Source organism: Ammodytes marinus (genome assembly GCF_949987685.1).
Source record: "Ammodytes marinus genome assembly, chromosome: 18".
In the NCBI taxonomy this organism is placed as follows: Eukaryota; Metazoa; Chordata; class Actinopteri; order Uranoscopiformes; family Ammodytidae; genus Ammodytes; species Ammodytes marinus.
The window spans coordinates 21,868,766-21,889,675 of NC_137222.1; the positions used below are offsets into that span (position 1 = coordinate 21,868,766).

General features: G+C 39.7%; 1 protein-coding gene across 1 annotated transcript in view; it reads left to right on the top strand.

The window, feature by feature from the left end:
* The window catches only part of atp8b1 (ATPase phospholipid transporting 8B1), a 34,019-nt gene that overhangs the window by 1,792 nt on the left and 11,317 nt on the right, over positions 1–20,910 (top strand). The window contains exons 2-14 of the mRNA XM_080047223.1: positions 10,476–10,654; positions 11,168–11,265; positions 13,686–13,799; positions 13,893–13,991; positions 14,885–14,946; positions 15,268–15,340; positions 15,944–16,014; positions 16,655–16,737; positions 17,417–17,575; positions 18,426–18,514; positions 18,759–18,949; positions 19,672–19,756; positions 20,014–20,137. Of these exons, the coding sequence (XP_079903349.1) occupies positions 10,495–10,654; positions 11,168–11,265; positions 13,686–13,799; positions 13,893–13,991; positions 14,885–14,946; positions 15,268–15,340; positions 15,944–16,014; positions 16,655–16,737; positions 17,417–17,575; positions 18,426–18,514; positions 18,759–18,949; positions 19,672–19,756; positions 20,014–20,137 (1,408 nt within the window). The 5' untranslated portion in view covers positions 10,476–10,494. The remainder of the gene's footprint in view (positions 1–10,475; positions 10,655–11,167; positions 11,266–13,685; positions 13,800–13,892; positions 13,992–14,884; positions 14,947–15,267; positions 15,341–15,943; positions 16,015–16,654; positions 16,738–17,416; positions 17,576–18,425; positions 18,515–18,758; positions 18,950–19,671; positions 19,757–20,013; positions 20,138–20,910) is intronic.

The following is a 20,910-nucleotide window of genomic DNA, read 5'->3' on the forward strand; positions in this document are numbered from 1 at the left end:
TAGTTTCCATGCAGTCGGCCTGACGTCATATGCAACAGAGGACCCTGGTCAGAATTTATCTGGTAGATGATGCTACATGTTATGCTACATGCTGCTTAGATAAGGCAGGTGATAGTCTGTTAATATGTTTTCAAGGGATTTGATTTTCACATTATCAAATGAATTGACGAGTGAAGGAATCTCTGGTTAGTTAAAGGTGTTTGGTAGCCTGGCTCCACCCGCCTATCTACTTCCGCTCAATTTTCATTTCACTTCAGTAGTCAGTCTGGGTGTGAGGTATATTCATGGGTTCCTGCTCAGGCAGATTTCTGCCGGTCCAATCAGCGAACAGAGTGAGTGGCCGAGAACGATGACGTTGAAGTCGCGCTCCAGTTTCAGTTGAATGCTGTGTTCCTTTATACTCGGAAATCGGAAATTTCCGACTTGGTAGTTCTGAGCATAGACATAATAAAGGTCTTTATTATGTCTATGGAGTTCCGACCTGTCTGTGTTCCAGTGCATCTGCTCGGGAAAGTATGGACGCCTACAACCTTTGTCATCCAAATAACTAAACGTTAGGCTCTAGCAAGTTACCGTTGCCAGGTACGGTAGATCCATAGACTACAATATGTAGTGAAGTCGGAAATTTCCGAGTTCCCTGTACAACTGAAACGCACCGTCAGAAGCTGGCTCATGACATACGTCTGACCAAACGTGATGCGATTGGTTGGCTAATCGAGAGTGGCACTGGGCAGATCCAATAGTTTTAAACTTCAACAGACACCCGCCTCCAAGTGAGTGAACGTTTGCCAATTACAGCACTTCCAGACCTTCTGTACAAAGGAAATGAAGTACGATGGTCTGGTAGCACCAGGCTAGGTGTTTGGTATGGTTTCAGGGGAATTTTCACGATCAATTATGATGACTTAGTAGAAGAGATGCACCGATCCACTATTTTTCAGTACGATCCCATTCCGATATCTGGGTTTTGGATATCAGCCGATACCGATACAGTCCGATATCATAATTGTTATACTTTTCTTGGTTGGTGGGGATGTTAATGTGTAAGGTTGGGAAGCAACAATTATACAAACATGCACAAAGGTTTATCCCAACTGCTTTGAACGGTTTGAATTACAGAAGAACATAAGAACTCAACTTTTGAATTGCTATATTCTTTTAAATGAGTGCTATTCTACGTAGCCTTTATTTTGGTATGTGTAGATCTTCATGTCAATAAATGTAATATGTTAATATAATAAGTCAATGTTTTCTATCCTTTCTTCTTAACGCCAAAGATCAGTCGGCTGAAGAACAGACTTTAAATGCTACTTTGGCCAAACCCCTCTTGTAATTGAGATATTTCTTTACTTCAATTGGACTTCCTTAAGAAATTACGATTGGTGTGATTGCCTTGTAACATCGTTCCATCTCTTCTTATCGTTAGGTGTAGCAGCAGTAAACGATGCCTGGATTCACACCTGTGTAGGTTTGGGACTTGCTTTGCTGGCGAATAATCAATGTGCAATTTACTGTCATAGGTGTACTCTGGTACTTATTAGAAATAGCACTACACCCCTTTGGGTAATATAACATGCATGTAACTTGACAGTGGCCCTGTGGGTAGTGTCCTGTATATCATCTGTGGGTGTGTAATATTACTTCATCGTGTGTTGTGCCAAGTAGAATTCCTCTGCTCCCTGAAACCAAAACGTGTGGGTGTTTTATGAAGGTATTGCACAATCTATATATCACGGCATATTGTGACACTGGCCTACCGCCCACCACTACTTAGGAGCTTTTTAGATTCTTCTTGAGTAGAGTGCAAGACACAAAAAGTGTCCCAACTATGAGAACTCTGACCCACTGCACCACCACCAACAGTGGTCAAACAAAGAGACGGACCTTTTGCAGGTTTCAGGTACAACATAGGTAAATTAGGAGTCAAATAACATTTGACTACATTGGGGGTTGATGTGTCTGTTGTTGCAGAAGGAGTGCATGATTTCACTTTGTAAATGAAAGTGTCAACGAACTTATCATGACTATATAGGCTACTGCTGAGGTGAAACATAACAACTGAGGCTGTAGATAGATAGGAAAATTGAGGTGTCTCTGTGGACTTTCTGTCTGTCTGTCTGTCTGTCTGTGTATGGATGCATTATCTTTACTCTGGCTGTGAGGAAAATACTGAGCAATCTCAATTAAGAGTCTGCTAACTTACCCTCATTAAGCTCATTACTCTCTCGCACACTCTCTCTTACTTTTTGGATATAGTAGTTTAAGTTGTACTCTGCTAGGGCACTACATTATTTTTCAAAGTTAAGACTTTAAAAATGAGACAAAAAAAGGAATGTGTTTTTCCATTTCAAAATGAATGTTTGGCCATTCCTCATAGTGATTTATTTTAAAACTAAGTGTCTATTAAATGAGTTAATATTTTTACCTTGTGTGTTTTCCTGGATAAAAATCCCATAACCTTACATTAAGTTTCATTTGATTAGAGAAGATGACTGTGAACTCACTCATGGACATACCGTGCGAGTGCAATGTCACTGGAGTTGGTAGAAACCAATAATAAAGCTTAAAGGGAGTAAATATAAAATATTGGACTTATGTTGACCAGGGGAACACAAACAAGACTCCAAATGCCAATTTTCCTCTGTGACAGGTGAATGTGTATATAAAGCAGCTGTTTGCTTACCCATTCACAAACAATCAACCTTCATCAATTTAAAAGGGGATTGTATGTCTAAGTGTTCCACCCATGCACACACTGCTGTGGCCAAAGTGCAATGCATATGTGAGCACGGTTAAACAGGTTGTCCCTTTTTCACCTGGATGAGTTTCTTTGCTCAAGCCTTTGAATGGGTTTGCCGGGTGAAAGTAACACAAATTAAATGATAACATTTTAGAGGATATAAATGAATTGATTGTGAATTAATAGAGTGGTAGAAGTGGATATGATATTTAAAAACTCATTCATTGATAGAAATGGCTTTAAATAATGATGTGACAATGGTCACGGATCCATCCCCGATAGATGTTGATATTTGTTGTGTTGTGAATGATAAATGTAAAAACATCAAGACTATTTTCCTTTAACCAACTTTAATTTCATCACATCCACTTTTACTAGGCTACTCAATTCCCATGCAATTCTCTGACCTCCTTTTCATCATGAAATTGTTGATACTTTTTACCGCTCACAAATGTGATACTCCATTGTGCAATTGCAGTGGTCCAATTTGAAATGAATGAGGAAGCTGGCTTTTAGTCTGAACAAGCCATATTCTGAGGCTTTATATACTTATTTACACTTGCACTTAAAGGATGAAGACTGACTTTTTAGAGCCAAATAAAATCCCAGAGTAGTAGTATGTGATGTACATAAAAGTGAGAGTTTTGGTTGTTGCTGCTTCACATGCAGAGTCGCTGTATTGAGTGGCGAAGGAGCAAAGAACAGGTGGCGATTGTTCCTTTCAGGAACCACCTGTTAGTTAGCCGTCTGCTCAAAGGGCCGTCCCTCAGAGGCTGCAGAAACCCGACTCTGCATTCATCTGACTGATAGCATCAGTTCTCGCCCTGGACAGAGACAAGTAGGGAGGTCCCAAGACGAATTGATATAGTAAAATCTGATTGGTCGAGTATTGCTTATAGTAAAGTTTTGCTTTTCTGCTCATTGATCCATATTCTCATCTGCTACATCGGCTTTAGTTTTTCATGCTGGGCAAAGGGGCTGCAACACCCACTTACAGTTTGTCTTCTTGACTTGACATATACAAATGTATCTTATTGCGATTTAATTCTACCATGGCGATTTATTCACGCACACTGATGAGATTGATTTAAAGTTCTATTTTTCAGTATTATTAATAGACTGATATTGCTACTACGATAGGCATGTGTCATATATCATATCAAGTAATTCTATTCAAATGTGACAGACATATAGCCGGAATTGAATGATCTTGTTTCATAACCACATGTTGCGACTATTTGACTGAGATTGGCAGTCAAATTGGTCTTCTCCGAATGACATGTGATTCGATTTGGTGGATCCATGATTTGAACTAAGTGGCCAGTTATAGAACACATGTTTCAACTTGCTCAACAAAAAATTGCCTTTGTAGAATCTTGTCTTATGTTTTTTATTTTAAAATTTTTCAGATCATTACTATACATTTTTTTTATACTTTGTGTCTACAGTGCACGTTGTCTGATTACTAATTTGGTAAAACAATATATATCTTTAGGGAAGTCATCTAATTTTTTCATTTGGCTTTTATATTCATCAGGAATACTCTTAAGTCAATGTTAAATCAAAAGAGATTTCCTAGGGGTCATTGCCAAAACCTTCTATCACGTCCTGAGAAAATGCCTCTGGGGGAACCCTAGGATTTCTGGCATGTGTCTGCTCGTTTGTCTGTGTCTCTTTTGTGTTCAAATACTTTAAAAGATATCAAGAAACACATACAAAGATAGTGTGTGGGTGTGTAGCTGGGTGTGGAGTCTGCCATTCCCAGGCAGGATTGCATTGAATGTTGCATTCACTCCAACTTGACTGTCCATAATCTAATTAATAGAATCCATCTCAAAGCAATGAATGACGTTTTATCTGTAGGAGGTCATGCTTTTTTTGTCAGTAAATAATATATAAAAAAAAATCTCATGACATTAATGGTGCACTTGCAGAAGTATTCAAATACACACTTTCAAAAAACTGAGCTTAGAGAGAAACATAACTATATCAGGATGATTTTAACACATTTTCCAACTGGATTTGTTTATTAGTAGGGTGGCTGCCTTAATAGATCCAAGGAACAAATAATCAAATTACATTGAGTACTAAAGATAAAGCTATATCTTGATATCTGGTAGACACCATACCCATTTTCTCTACAGGATTCCCAAAGCGTTAAAGCTGTAAACAAAGGCTCTCCTTCCGTTTGTTGTTTTCTTGTTGTCTTAGTGAGAGCTGAACTTCCTCCCTCTTCTCTGGTTTCACTGTTGTCACTCAGGTATATTCTCCTCTGTCCCACTGTGTGAATCCCCCTCTCTGCCTTTTGTTGTTGCCCTGGCGACGCCCTGACACCAAAACTGTTTGTTCCGATGGGCGATCCACAAACACCAACCGATAAAATTGGTGGCGTTTGCCGAAGTAATTCCAAGAGGAAAACTGTACAACAAAGCAATATTGTATTAGCCTGGAAATCCAGACCTGCAGCTGACGATTTTAGATTTGCTCAGCCTGTTGGTCTCGACATGATCCATAGCGCTCATTAACTATGTTGGAGAATGCGGAGTTGCCAATCAAATCGTTCTATCTGATATGGGCGGGCCAGAGCCCTATGTATGGGGCTCTGGGTCGGACGTAGCCGTAAACAAACAAAGATGGCTGCGGATACATTGTTTGAGTTTGAAACGGCTTTGGCCTCGACACTTTACGATTTGGAAAACGGCACTCAAATCATTCATTAGCAAGTAAGAAGAATTTTCTGTTGCCGACCGACCACGGCAAAAGTTTATTTTACCAGTTAACCCCGCTGTTCGCTAAAGGAACGGGGCTTAATACGCCGCATTGTTCATTGCTCTTATTGGTTGTAGTGCTATCCAATTGCATGCTGTGGTATTTGAAATGCACGCGTAGGTGCCGCCCCTTGATTTGGGAAAGTCTATTGATTGTGGCTATATCGTTCTAGATGTGGGTCTGGATTTCCAGGCTCATATTGTAGGGTGATACAGACAGAAATCAATTTTCTGCAATCACTTATTGAACTTTTTGGTCGTACATTCTGGTGATGGGTTTCCTGCTTTTATGTTGCTACCCAATGAGCATACTCTTTTACGGTACAGGGCCCTGTGGTTTTGCAAAAAGCGCATTTGCGGTCCACAGGTTTGACGCACTCCGGTGCGGGCAGTATGAATGAAAATGCGTGTACGCAGACCGCTTTCCTCTACACCCGCGGATGTCATGTGGCAAGGCAATTATGTAGAGAGAAAATCAGGAAACACTCATGCTGTGGCCTGTTTATTGAAGGTTGTAACAGAAAGTTAAAAATAAAACCCAGACAGGACACAGTATCTTTAGACGTATTAAGGGATGTCAGATTTTTACACTCCAACTGCAATGAAACGGACCATTTCTTTTATCTCTTATCTCAGCATGCGTGTCCTCTTCAGTAATGACAGGTTGCCAAAAGAGTGCATGGATGAATGCAGGCGTGACGCAGGGCCTTAGTTTAAGTTGTGTATTCCTTTGGTGTGGCACGTTGTTTGACTGGATGTTGACGACAGTAAAAAAACAAGAAAAACACTTTGAAGTGACATTTATCTTCTGCTGACGCGCCTGATGTCCAATCCTTTCCTTTAGTTCTTCTCAAACTGAGACAAAATTATATTGGAAAACTGACCCTGGACTTTTTTCAAGACAACTATTGCTCAGTTTGAAGTTTGGAGAATTTCATCCACTGGGAAGGACTTCATTGAACTATTAGTTCTTTTTTTCCCTTGTTCACTGAAAATCGGAGTAATTTCAGTTTCTTTCTAAAGACTATAATATCATGATTTTAAGATGTCTTGTGATACTTTACGAATAGCTGTATTTAATTTACCATGTCAGGTTTACCTACTCCTGTCATTCCTCCCCCCCTCTTCTTTGTTTTCTTTCCATTCTTCCTTTCGTTTTCATGTGAAGACTTGTGTCCACCCTGAGCTCATTCAGCCAAACCACAGCTTTTTTAACTGAAGAGTTTGCTTTAAAACAGTTCTTGACGAACAGTTACAGAAGTGTCCTCTGGGCTGCTTTCATTAGTGGTTATGATCACACTGGGAAAACTGACTGTAGTCAACAGTTAAAGCAGAAGAGGCTTGTTCCTGAACATACTACTACTATCAACAAGTGCCAGCCAAAGCAAGGCTCTGGATCCTCTGTTCACGCAACAGTCCAGAGGTGGACATGAATCTGTCTACGAAATATCTAGGCAAGGGTTGTTGAAAGGTTTCTGTCTGGATGGAAGTGGTGGGCCAACCAACTGACTGACATTGTATTCCCCAAAGGAGTGCCTCTGGCATGGTACTCTGCCCTCTGAGATTGTAAACGGTTCAATAACTTTGAGGTGTGTTTTAAATCAATGTGTTGAAAGAGCAGACATCCTAGAAGAAAGGTTAAGGCAAAAAAAGAAAAGCATGGTTGCCCCAGCAGAACCTGGATCAATTATTGCTGGCATGTCTTGTGGCAGGGCCAATCCAGGATACAAGGATTGTTACTGAGAACTTTCCAGAGATGTAAAATCCTGTCTCATAGTATTTTATCCCCCTGGCTTTTGGTGTTTATGAACCTGAAAAAAATCTATACTGCTCAAACTGGATTTTCTGAATCATATTTTATTATCTCACTCACCAACACCAACAAAGATAGATGCTTTTTTCCTTTTCTTTTTATAAACATAGAGCTACCTTTCATGCTCCTGTATTTAGGTCATTCTGTTTCATCTTGGAAAAATGCCAGCTTATGAAAGTTCTTAGAGTTCTACCGACAAAGAAAACTATGCAGTGCTGAAAGTGAAACATTGACAGATCTAGAGGGGAAGCAAATTTTCAGGGAAAGGCCAAAAAGGTGCTCTAGTCCGTCTCCGGCCATGTGGAGTACTTTTATAGGAGTTTGTTTTTGGAACCTGGACTAATGATACTTAATTGGTGTGCAAATGGACTCCTCCACATCATTAAACATTAAGCTCTTTGGAAGTGCCAACCCAAACTTGGCAGCTGCTTACCAGGAGCTGTTAGGCGGATGTTGAGGGGATTCCCAGAGAGGAAGTGGATTTGTTAAGTTGATCATCCAACAGTTGCGTCGGTCATTGTTTATCTGCAAAAAAAACGACAATAATTCAAACTGAATTCACAGAGCCATGTCGGCAAACTGACGGCGCGACTATATGTCCAGCGAGCCGCCTCCCCCCGTTAGTTTCAGTCTACAGACGAAAAAGTTACAATTACCTCCTAAGCATGGACATCGTTTAAAGCCTCTCATTGTTATGATCAGGGCTTTGATGCAAATTCTGAAGTCTGAACATTACGGTGGGAGCTGTGGTGCAGTTTTTTTAGAGCAACTCAACCTGCAAAAAATGAAAAAAGGCAATAAGTCGATCTTTTTGTAGATTCATCCTCATATAATATGTAAAAATCAGTGAGTGGTTCACAAATTAATTCCTAGTAAAATATTAATTTCACTCTTAGATTTGAAGGTTTTACTGTTTATTTATTTAGGGTTGCCTTTTAGTTGTAGGCTATGTTTGAGGAGAACATTTGGGAGTTCATGTATGCAATGTTGAAATAATTGACTAAATAATAAACAAAACTGCAAAAGCCTCTTTCGGTATTCGGTTTCGGCCTTTCGGCCAACTGTTTAATTTTATTCGGTTTCGGTTTCGGCCAAGAATTTTAATTTCGGTGCATCCCTAGTTTGCACCTCAACAGAGCTCTAAACCTCAGGGTAAAGAACATATCAGTTTTGGATACACCTGGTTAGTTGGATACATTCCTTTTTTGTTTGTATTTTTCATGGGCTAGGTTGTTTATGTGGTCTGAAGGTCAGAATCTGCGCTTATAGTATGGTGTGTTATGAATGATGAATTCTTAATAATAATAATAAAAAAGCCTTGAGGATCAGTTATCAGTGGGTTACTGCTACTGTTTTAGTCAAACCATCCCATAATCAAAACTTTGGATAACACGACAACGGCCAAAAAAAAGTCACCACCTGGATTTTACTAGGGAAATAGGCAAGAGCCCTCCATCGGTCCAAAACTGCAGTGATTAATATGTTTGAGTTGGCAACAAGTTATTTAACCCTTACTGATGCAGTATAAAGCTTCTCAAGCTTTCTTTAACAACCATGTCAGAAGACATATGCTGTGGTTTTGGAAAATATGTAGGCTAACTCTGTTTCAGAGGGGTGCATGATTGGCCTGCATAAGACAAAGAAAACTACTCAAGAGAAGTTGAAACTAATCGTGTTAAGAACTGTCCAACACATTATTCTGACATGTTTTTTTAAGAAAAAGGCTTTGCCTTTTAAAATCCAGGTGGCAACTAATGAACTAAATCTAGCAGAGTTAACGCTGAGAGAGAAAAGATTCCATGAACTGAAGTACATACTGAGTTGTTTTGTAACGAGTCCTGAGAAAGGTGTCCATGATGGGAAGGGTGTGATCACATTCCTCAGAGTGGCATATTCATCCATTGACACTTGAACACACAAACACACAATACAATGTCATCACATACACATGTATGCTGTGTCTGTTTGTTTGGTTAAGCAGAAAACCCCTACCAGTCAGATCAGAAGGTAAACTACAAGTGCAGCTCTCGGTTTCTGTACTTCAAGTATCAAAGGCTGTACACAGCAGTAGACAGTATACCAAGGTGTCTAATCTATTAAGGCAGATCTGAGTATAACTGCTCCATAAGGTATAAGTAGACATGCAGATTAACTTCAATTAATCAGCTGTAAGAAAGTATCTCTCCCCCCCCCCCACACACACTGGTTTACCTGCATTCTTGTTGTATTTGTATTTGTGCTCCTACTGGGCAGATATTTCTGGCAGGATAAATTGTTTTCTTGAAAGTAGGTCAGGCGGAGTAATTTCCAAACGTGTTAGTCTTGATGCCAGTGTTTTGGCAGCCACTAGCAGCTCGTCCTTTCTTTTCGTTGGTATTTCTTTACCTCTGTCTTCCCCCTTCAAGCATCTGAGGCGTGATGTTGATTCATTTCTTTTATCTATTTTCCAGTCATTTCTTTCTTTTTGCCCTTTTTATTAATTCCCACGCTACTCTCATACTCACAATGGAAGTGTTAACATGCTGACCCTTATTGGGTATAATTAGAGATGTACTTCACAATTTTTCAGTTCCGACCCGGTTCCGATACCTGGGTTTTGGATATCGGCCAATCCAAGTACTGGCCGATATTATCATGATTATAAAACCATTTGGTTGGTGGTGATATGTGTATTTATAACAGCAATGTTAAAAGCGCCAAAAATACAGAAAGGGTTACATGTCTTGAAACCCATTTCTTGTGAGGGGAACATGAATGTCCATACAGCAAATCATGGCGATCCATCTAATAGTTGTTGAGACTTCACCCCAAACCACAAATGTGAATATCATGTTGGCACTAAAGAAAAAGTCAGTAGATCACCAAAGTCATTAGGATTCAGTTACTTGGAAACAAAAGGACATGTATCAAGTTCATTGCCAGTTGATCCGAAAGTTTAATCGTCTACGCAAAATCTTCCAATCGACCAACTCGCAGACTGACATTGTCATCAGAGAGAGAGCTGTGTCCCTGAGTTTGCTCTAGTTGATGCAGTTGTCGGATTGTTTCGGAAAGTTGATTGCACCGCCTCAACCCCTCATTTCCAACGTGTGATAGCTGTAAACATACGGGCGTCACTTTTAAAAGACCAACCGAATCTCCTCTTGTTTCACAGAGACTCCTGAGGCGCCAAGATGAGCCGGCGGCGTGTGGAGTCCCCGAGCTCCATGGAGCAGCCCGACGATGAGGTCATGCCCTACAGTGACGATGAGACGGACGACGAGTTGGACGTCAGCTCGGAGGAGGAGCCAGAGCCCCAAGACGTGCATCTCCCGGTAGAAGTTAAAGTCAGCGGTGAGTCCATATCAACAATGACTTTCTTTTCATTTAGTTTTGTAATAATAATAATAATAATAATAATGATAATTGTGATTATAATACATTTTATTTGTAATGCACTTTATATTACTAATCTCAAAGTGCTACAGAGAAGTAAAATAAATAAAAATTAAAAAACAAGTCAATGAGAATTAAAGCATTTAAAACAATTAAAAAGGGAATCTCAAACACAGTTTAGCTAAAAGCTTTTTTTGAAAAGATGCGTTTTAAGGTTTCGTTTAAAAACAGCTGCCTTTTATAGCAGCAAATGCAAAAAGGTGGATCTGTTTCTTGTACAGAGATGGGTCCAGGATGTGTTTAGCTTAGCCTAGCCTAGCGCAAGGAGGACGTAACGCCATCAAATAACACAAAATATACACACAACAACTCTAGAATGTGTCTGATAAAGGAGTTCCAACATGATTCTGTCATCACATCCATTCTATATTATGTGAAGAAAGCCCTTTTTAATGACATTTTCTCCTCCAGAGATGGGATGGAAGGTGAAAGCCAACGACCGACCTTATCATCACCTGCCGGAGTTTGACAAAAAAGTCTGCCTGTGCTTCAAGAAGAGCAGATACGCCGTAAGTTCAACTCTACCTCGTATATAATAAACACATTTCTCCTCCCTCCTTGTCGGTCCTAGTCCTAATCCTGAGCATATAGAGCTGACACACCCTGGGCAAAAGAGCAGGACAGGTGTGTGTTTTGCATGTTTTAAATGTCCAATAGTCATTCATTTGTTTTTCGTCCTTTTCAAGGCTCTCCCTTTTTCCAATTAATGTATATATGCCAACCAACTTGAATAGAATTAAAACTCGCTGTAGTATTTCCATGTAGTTATAATTCTTTCCATGGTACTTTGTCAATGTTAGTAATACAGTGGTTTTTATGACAACTCTGACATCTGATATTGAAAAATTGAAAGAGCACAGCATTCATCAGTCATATTTTAAAAACAAGGCTGGACTGTATGATCAGTTTTGCCTTTATGTGAATTTTGGATATACATGTTCGTCTTAAATTTTCTGAAGTGGAAATCCTCAAAGTGTCATCCTCAATTTACAATGAACTATAGCCAGTACATTATTTGATTTCATTCCCAAAGAAAGGTGAATATGAATCATTAATAGCAGGTTAAATATGAACTATAGTTACACCTGCTGCGTTGGTATGATAGTTTTCCCCGCGTCCACTTCCTCCTCTTGTCACTGCTCTGTTTCTGCTGAGTCATTCCTGAGTCACTCCATCAGGGCTCCCTGAGCTGCTAAAATGTCATGGTTTGTTTCCATATATCAAGAGCTATTTATGCTTTGGCATTTTGATTTTGTATGTTGTCACTGCTGGTTTTGAGTGATCGTTTTAGATGAGAGGTTAGAGGTGGAAGCATGTTAATCCAAACCGTCTTTTTGTACTGGATTTAGTGGACAGTCCTTTCTACAGGTGGAAAAAAGGACATCCTTCAAAGTACTTCTTCAATTATTTAAAGCTAGCTGTTTTTTTTTGGCAGCTTGTGAAAGGATGAGTGTGTTTGTGTCATCGGTCCTACTGTGGGGGCTGAAACCTGATCTTCCAGCTCAGCCAAACTTTGTCTCAGTTATAGACACGTAAGAGACACAAGGACAGTGGAACTGAAACCAGAAAAACGTCACCTATAATCTACTGTACATTAGAGTCCTAGATCTAACCGGATGAAAGCAAACAAGGTGATAAATGTTTGTTTTTTTTTTTTTTACTGGACCTGTTTGTCCTGTGGCTTAATCAAGGCTAAAACAGCTCAGCTTTCAGATAGTTATCTATAATGAAATGCATCTCTGTGTCTGCACAGTCAACCAGGACACTGACCACTTATTTTCAGTTGTTGTTTTTTTTGCTTAATACATGCTCTAATCCCATCCCCTGTCCACATACTTTTGGTCTGGGGCATTTTTATCCTTGAAGAAACAGGTTTTTCTCTTTTGGTATGGAAGAACTTGACTGGCTTGTACAGAGCCTTGACCTGAACCCCATACAACACCTTTTCAGGCTCAAGTGGAATGCTGACTGGGCTCTGTTGGGGTTATTCTGTGAAATGGAGCTTTCAGAACAGAGTGAAACACAGCACACAATACCCCCACATCACTGAGACCAGACCTGGACTGATACCTGCTGCCTCTGAGGCCAGTTTGCCCCCTGGAGTTTAGCTTTATTTCAGCTACTGAAATTCAAATGACCAACACATATTGTGCTGAAATGTTATTCTTTAACCAAAAATACAATGGCTGCACCCGTCCTAGTTTTTGACAATAGTATATTTATTTATGTGTTGTAAACCGTAAATAAGTAAAAGTACTTCAGTGATTTACAATCTGATGAATCTCAAGATACACTCTTACCTAATCCAAGCAACGGAGGTCATTGATTGATTATTACACTTCAAATTGCAATTGACGAGTGGATTACCTAAAAGTCAAGCCCAGTCTAAGAAAGGAAAATACTATTTTAAAGTGAAAGGGGCTCACGAAGTCACCATGAGGTAACCAAAGCCATAACGCACCACCTTGCTAAAGACATTGTGTCTATTAACACTTTGACACAGTGAATTGAAGCTCAACTTAAACTGATTTCACAAATAAAATTGCAATCACAACATCCATCAGAAAAATCTGGATTTGATATTTTCACCAAATTGTTCAGCCCTGGTTGGTTCCTACATTTATCACAATTCAACTCAATTGTCCTTTCTAGATGTAACTCCAGGCCTCACATTTGCAACACAGACTTTCTCTAATACATGCTGAGACATCCCTGATGACATCACTATGACCTCATCAGTGTTATTTTTTTTAGGCACATACATTGTTTTGCAAGAGTTTGAACATGTTGAGTAATCCTGGTAATGGCTGATCTTAATGTGTAAATTGGTGGTGTCCCCTTTCTGAAGGTACATATTTTCTGCACCTTTAAGAGCACAGGACAAAACGGTACCGCCGCTCATCATTGTCTATGTGCTTCTCCTCTGCAGGGAAACGCTATCAAGACCTACAAGTACAACGTCATCACCTTCATCCCACTCAACCTGTTTGAACAGTTTAAGAGAGCTGCCAACCTTTATTTCCTGGGTCTGCTCATCCTTCAGGTACGCCACACACAGTGAACACTTGTTTGTGATTGACAGCATCACAAAAAGACAGCCGGTACCATCAAATGTTTCTTTTTTGTTTTTTTTAAGGTCATTCCAGACATTTCCACTCTGCCCTGGTACACCACACTGATTCCTCTGGTTGTGGTGCTGGGAGTCACTGCTATCAAAGACCTGGTGGACGACCTGGTAAGACTTCTCTTTGGAGACTGACTCACTCACTCACTCACTCACTCACTCACTAATGGTCACCAAACTCCCAGCTCGAATGGTTACACTACTTTCAGTCACAGAGTGGATCATTTTCAGATTTGCCACAAAAAAGCAAGGGAGACAAATATATAACTCTAGTTAAATAAAAACCTAAATATATAGAGCAACAGCTGATCTAGTCTGATCTACTTCTGTGGCAAAGGGCCGTGTAAATGCCACAGTGAGACGTTTTCGTTGTGTCTCGGCGTAGGGCTGCAACTAACGATTATTTTGATAGTCGATTAATCTGTCGATTATTTTCTCGATTAATCGATTAGTGTTTTGGTCCGTAAAATGTCAGAAAAATGTTGATAAATTTTCCAAAGCCCATGTTGACGTCCTCAAATGTATTGTTATGTCCAAAACACACAGATATTTCAGTTTACTGTCATAATAGGATTAAAGAAACCAGAAAATATTCACATTTGAGAAGCTGAAATCAGAGAATTTGGAAATGTATTAAAAAATTACTCAACGATTAATCGATTATCAAAATAGTTGGCGATTATTTTAATAATCGATTTGTCGATTAATCGTTGCAGCTCTCGTCTCGGGGCGGCATCTGTATGGATCAAGGGAAAACAGCGGTCACTCGGTCAATCACTTATTCACTCATTTATTCAGGATTGATCTACATTGAGATATGGATGAAAGCTCAGAAAAAGCTCTGCTTCTCCTTTTCTTTCCAGCAATTATTCATTTATTATAAAACTTACAATAACCAATTGAAGTTGATCATATACCTGTATGTTTTCAATCTAGCTGTATAGATAATTGACTGCTTGTACTACAGCTCATTGTCATGTCTTAACAATTTCTTTTTCTTCCAGGCGCGGCACAGGATGGACAAGGAGATCAACGGCAGGAAGTGTGACGTCCTAATGGACGGCAGGTAAAAACAAAGTTACTCATTTATAAGTTTTCTTTTATACAACCAAATATTCTTCTTTAAAATCTGACGCCATTTTTGAGATTTCCAAGTGGCTTTAGTTGGTTGACGTGTTTTTAAATAATGAACTAGGCATCAGGAAATATTTTATACCGTTCAGAAATATAATGTCCTGTATCAGAGCATATATAGTGCTGTCTGGGTTTTATTCCAGTACAATCGTGTGCCAGTAAATGAATGCTACCCAAACTATTACATTTTCATTAAAAAGTAATGAAACCATAGCTGTTTTAAAAAGCTGTGATTGGTCCCTTTCTGCTTCAGGTTTGTAGAGTCAAAGTGGAGGAACATCGAAGTTGGAGATGTGGTTCGCCTGAAGAAGAACGACTTTATTCCGGTGTGATGATTTAGCTTGCATAATACTGACATATTGACTTAATGACTGTCGTATGCATGTGTAAAGATAGTTTAAATGAGCATGTGGGACCTGCTGCAATTAAACAATGACACAAGCTCTCACAAAAGCCTCTACAATAGCCAACACAAGTAACTTTGAAAAGTTTATTTTAAATGAGTTGATAAATACAATTATTAAAATAAATGTTGACGGGTTAAGAGAGGCAGAATCAGCAAGGTCATTTGTTTTAACAAATGTCCTCTTTGTGGAAATGGAGACAATGTAATGCTAAAATGGAAAACTAAAGTACTCAATAAGTAATATTATGAGACAGATAGAATCCCACATTTTAGTATAAAGTAAAGTTTTATGAGCTTTTTCCATTCTCCAAAAATGCTTAAGATGCAGATACAAAATTATGTGATTTAGTTTTCTATAGTTTGAGAAAGTGATGGGAAACTAGACATGAAAACAGGGACCTAGTTGCTCCCAGCATAATTAAAGCAGGGTTTCAATACACCAAAAGAAATGTTTGGTCAGATTTGATTTGTTTACATGATGAATTTCATATTCTTTAATATGCAAATGTTTGATTCCCCTCAGGCTGACATCCTGCTGTTATCCAGCTCCAACCCAAACAGCCTGACATATGTAGAAACAGCTGAGCTTGACGGGTAAGATTCTTCTCCTCGTTTCATTATTTATTCATCAACTTTAATATCCGTAATGAATTACTACATTCAAATGAAGTCATGGACTTTATAATGTAGAGGGATTGCTGGAGCGGCATTCTTAGTTTTTTTTTTAGTTTGAGCCCTCATTTTCTCAAGAGGTGTTCAGTCAACAAATGAGCCAGAGATAAGAGGAGGGTAAATGTGTGCAAAGCTAGGGCCAAAAGTTAAACAAGCCTTTGCCAAGCTCAGCCTGGTGAGCAGTGTGTCCACATGTTCTGTGATTAACTGGGAAACGCCTTAAAGTCAAACAGAGGCCTGCCACGTGGAACTAGCAGACCTCACCATCACCTTAGCTTGTGTTTCCTAGAGCTTCCTCACACGCAACTTGCATCAGAGAATCATTTTATTTTTAATACACTTTATCCATGTTTATCCTTTAAAACGTGTGTGTGTGTGTGTGTGTGTGTGTGTGTGTGTGTGTGTGTGTGTGTGTGTGTGTGTGTGTGTGTGTGTGTGTGTGTGTGTGTGTGTGTGTGTGTGTGTGTGTGTGTGTGTGTGTGTGTGTGTGTGTGTGTGTGTGTGTGTGTGTGTGTGTGTGTGTGTGTGTGTGTGTGTGTGTGTGTGTGTGTGCACTCTGCAGAGAGACTAACCTGAAGTTTAAGTTGGGTCTTCGAGTGACTGATGAGAGGCTGCAGGAGGAGCGTCAGCTGGCTGAGTTTAATGGTGAGCATTGTTTATTTTCATAAACCTACATATCTTTTAACCACTCAAAAGACTAGTTTTTTGAACATATAAAGCATTACCAATTTAAAATAATGATAATTGCTGTATTGAGAGGAAAAATTATCTTAACAGTCATTGAAAAATTTCTTGAACATAATCTTTTAAGTGCCAATGGATAAATACACTCACTCTGATAAAGACAGAAGTGACAAATAAGGATTGGGATGAAGTGTTTGGGTTTGCATTATGTAATGTATTCGGTATAAAGGTCTGCTCATTTTTTGTACTAAAATAAAAAAATTATTTTTTCCGGTGTGAATTATTTGTAATAGGGATACTTTTTCTTAATTCATTTTAATCAATTCTCAGTTCATGTAGAACTATGTCACAACTATTTCCACTGTGCAATACAACAAATGGAAAAAACCCTGTCCATGTGATTAAAGCCACTGTAGCTGATATGAAGAGGTTTAAAAGCTATGGCAAAGGGGAACTTAAGATTCCGTCTGCTTGTTTCAACGATGATATTCTTCATATTTGTTTCAGAGCGAAATACTTTGACAGCTACTGACATACTGCCATGAAAAGTCCCAGAGCTAATTCATGCTGGCCAGATAGCTAAGCCTCTGATTTTGAGTTGTTTAGAGTGGAATGAATATCTCTTTGTGTGTCCCTATAGGTCTGGTGGAGTGTGAGGAACCCAACAACCGTCTGGATAAGTTCCTGGGGGTGATGCAGTGGCAGAGGGAGCGCTTCCCTCTGGACCTGGACAACATGCTGCTGAGAGGCTGCACCATCCGCAACACTGAACACTGCCACGGCCTGGTCATCTACGCAGGTGTGTGACATGACACCACTGCACAACTCAAAAGCCAGCAAAAGGGATTTTTTTACGGATGAGTTTTAGGGCACACATCGTGAATAAAGTCGAAATGTCGTGAATGAACCTCGACAATTCCAAAGCTGGAAAGATTTCGATGGATTAGAACTTCCGAGATCAATCACTCATAGGCGAAACGTTATTTAAAACACAAAAAAATGCATCTTTGCTATAGTCGTAAGGCAGACAATGGGCTACAACCTCCTTTTTACAGAAACCAGACGTCCTCTAAGCTCCACTTTTAACACACTGCACTGTATAGGATGGAAGGCATTGAATACTATGCTCTTCAGTGTTTCCCTTGCATACGAGACCTGCTCTCTGCTCTCACAACCTGCTGCATAGAGAACAGTGTTATTTGTGGAGCTTAGTGGACTTCTCGTGAGGTTGTAGCCCATTGTCTCCCGTTTGACGTTAGCAAGCATTGTGTGTGCTTTAATAACGTTTAAATATATTTTGTCCTTTACCGCAGACTTGAACTGACGAGTTTATTCTCTTCCAGTGTATTCACAAAGTGCATAATGGTGGGGGTGCCCTTAGCTCAGTTGGTAAGGCGTCCCCCCCCATGGGCCTCGGCCAGCAGCGGACCCGGGTTCGATTCCAGCCCGCGGTCGTTCTCTGCATGTCACTCCCCTCTCTGCCCCATTTCAACTCTGTCTCTACACTATCAATAAAGCATAAAAATGCCAAAAAAATATCTAAAAAGAAAAGTGCATAATGGAGAAAAAAAAAGTGGCCCTAGTACACTCTTCCATACATGTCATTACTGACAGCACTGACAAACCCTTGTGACTGTGTGTTGCCGTAGGAGCCGACACCAAAATCATGAGGAACGGCGGGAAAACAAGGTTCAAGAGGACCAAGATTGACGAGCTGATGAACTACATGGTTTACACAGTAAGTCTGGCTCATGTTTATACATGTTACATGAATACAATAATACATAATTCATTTTTTGAATAATAACAACTATTTGTCAAGCACCTTTCATACAAGAAATGTCGGCTCAAAGTGCTTTTTCAGCTCAAAAAAACACTTTTTAAAGTCATTGGGTGACCTGGGAGAGACTGGTGGTTTTAAATTGCTCTATGTATTAATTGTGTGTGTGTGTGTCTGTCTGTGTGTGTGTGTGTGTGTGTAGATCTTTGTGCTGTTGATCCTGGTGGCGGCGGGCCTGGCCATCGGACACACCTTCTGGTACGAGGAGATCGGAGCAAACGCCTGGTACCTGTTCGACGGCAAGAACCAGGGCGCCTCACACAGAGGCTTCCTCAGCTTCTGGGGTTACATCATCGTCCTCAACACCATGGTGCCCATCTCACTATACGTCAGGTCAGTCAACGCAAAGCACACATATCAGGCTGAAGGGGTTTTTATTTAGTTTTTTTACCCTTTATTTCAACCAGGAGAAGTCTAATTGAGATTTTAAAATTTTCGTTTACAAGAGAGTCCTGGCCAAGACAGGCAGCAGCACAGTTCCACAGTTACAGACACTCATTTAAAAACAACAGACAACATAGAAATAGAGTCACAGTCAGAACATCATCAAACAAAGCATGTACAGACAGAAGAGCCCGCTTCAAAATCATCAAGAAGGGATTTAAATCTGTTTAGAGGAACCAGCTCCTAAGGTTTCAGTTTATGGCCGCAAGTTAACCTTTATAATGTGTAATACAAGTTACTATTTGAGCAACATGGCCAAGTTAAAGGTGGGTTAAGCGATTCTAGAGAATGTTTGTTGTCAAAATCTAATCTGTGAATATCTCCTCACAAAATCTGCTTACCTGTCTGTACTGTGTGTGTGCTAGAATCAAGTGTAAATAAATAACCTAGGGCTCTGTAAACTGACATGTAAACAAAGTGGGCCCTCTTTGTTTAGAATCGCTTACCCCACCTATTAAGTTAGCTGCAGAGAGGCTCTGGTGTAACTCCTCTCTACCTTTCCCCCTTTTCACTTTTCTCCGGTCTAATTTTACAATAAAAACTATTTTAACTAAGAGCCTCAATATTTGTCCAAATCAACTTCATCTGCTGTTTGTCTTCTCTGTGTTCAGTGTGGAAGTGATTCGCCTGGGCCAGAGTAAGTTCATCAACTGGGACCTGCAGATGTATTTTGCAGAGAAAGACACTCCAGCCAAGGTACATTACTACTGCTTATGTCATTATTTGTAGCTTTCTGACTTCATTCCAAATGACCAATATTAACAGTGTTTCAGGCTTAAGACTTTCTCCAGGTAAACATGAAGACCTAAAATGAGTATGCGTCATGTTATAGCAGTGATCCTTCTCAGTCCATAGTTGTAAAATGTTGCAGATCCTCGCTTTTGATTTAAAAAAAAAAAAAAAAAAAACATGGTGGCACTTTTCATCCAATCAGTTGTCTCTCCCCCGCACAGGCCCGGACCACCACCCTGAACGAGCAGCTGGGTCAGATCGAGTACATCTTCTCTGACAAGACAGGGACTCTGACACAGAACGTCATGGCGTTCAAGAAGTGCACCATCGCTGGACGCAACTACGGTACCGATCTGCTCTGACATTTGAGTGGCTTTTCTTACTGGCTCAGACGGGGTTACAGGGAGGCATTCCATTTGAACACAGGCAGAATAAATGAGCGGCTCTATTTTGTCTTCTTTCTATTTTTCTATTTGAATTGTAGTGCATTGAATATGTCTTATTCAAACGTAACAAAAGCTCAACAGAGTATATTGCAATTTTTTTTGTTGATTTCTGTTGCCACAGTATTTGATATATTTCTTAAAAAAGTTCTGAAATGTGTGCAGATACCCTGTCAAGAGTTGTTAAACATACAGTTTATACAACCTGTGAGAAACAATGGATGGATACAGAAGGAAACTAGTAAGGTTGACAGTGAGAGAGTGACACCTGCTGCCTTGCATTGCAATGACATCTGTTCAAATGATGCCAAAAAACGTCAACATATGCAGGGTGTTTACATGAAATTGAGGTTAACATATACAACGAGTTTCTGCATAAACTAAAGGATTCATGTTGTATATCGCCCTGTACCTGTTGACAGCATTGCTATCGGAAAACATGAAAATGAGCCTTAAATGATTCCTTTGTGGATTCTGGTTCACTGTAGCAGGAAGAAACGGTATACAGCATAGATAAGAGCAGAACAAACAAAGAAAAGAGTTAGAAAAGAGTCATATGCAAAACCAAACAGCGGGTTTGCTTAGGGCAAGTATGAAAGCTAAATATGACTTCATGTGCATGAAAAGACAAAAAAACACACACAACTGGACAGTTACATATTCTTTATTTTGTCG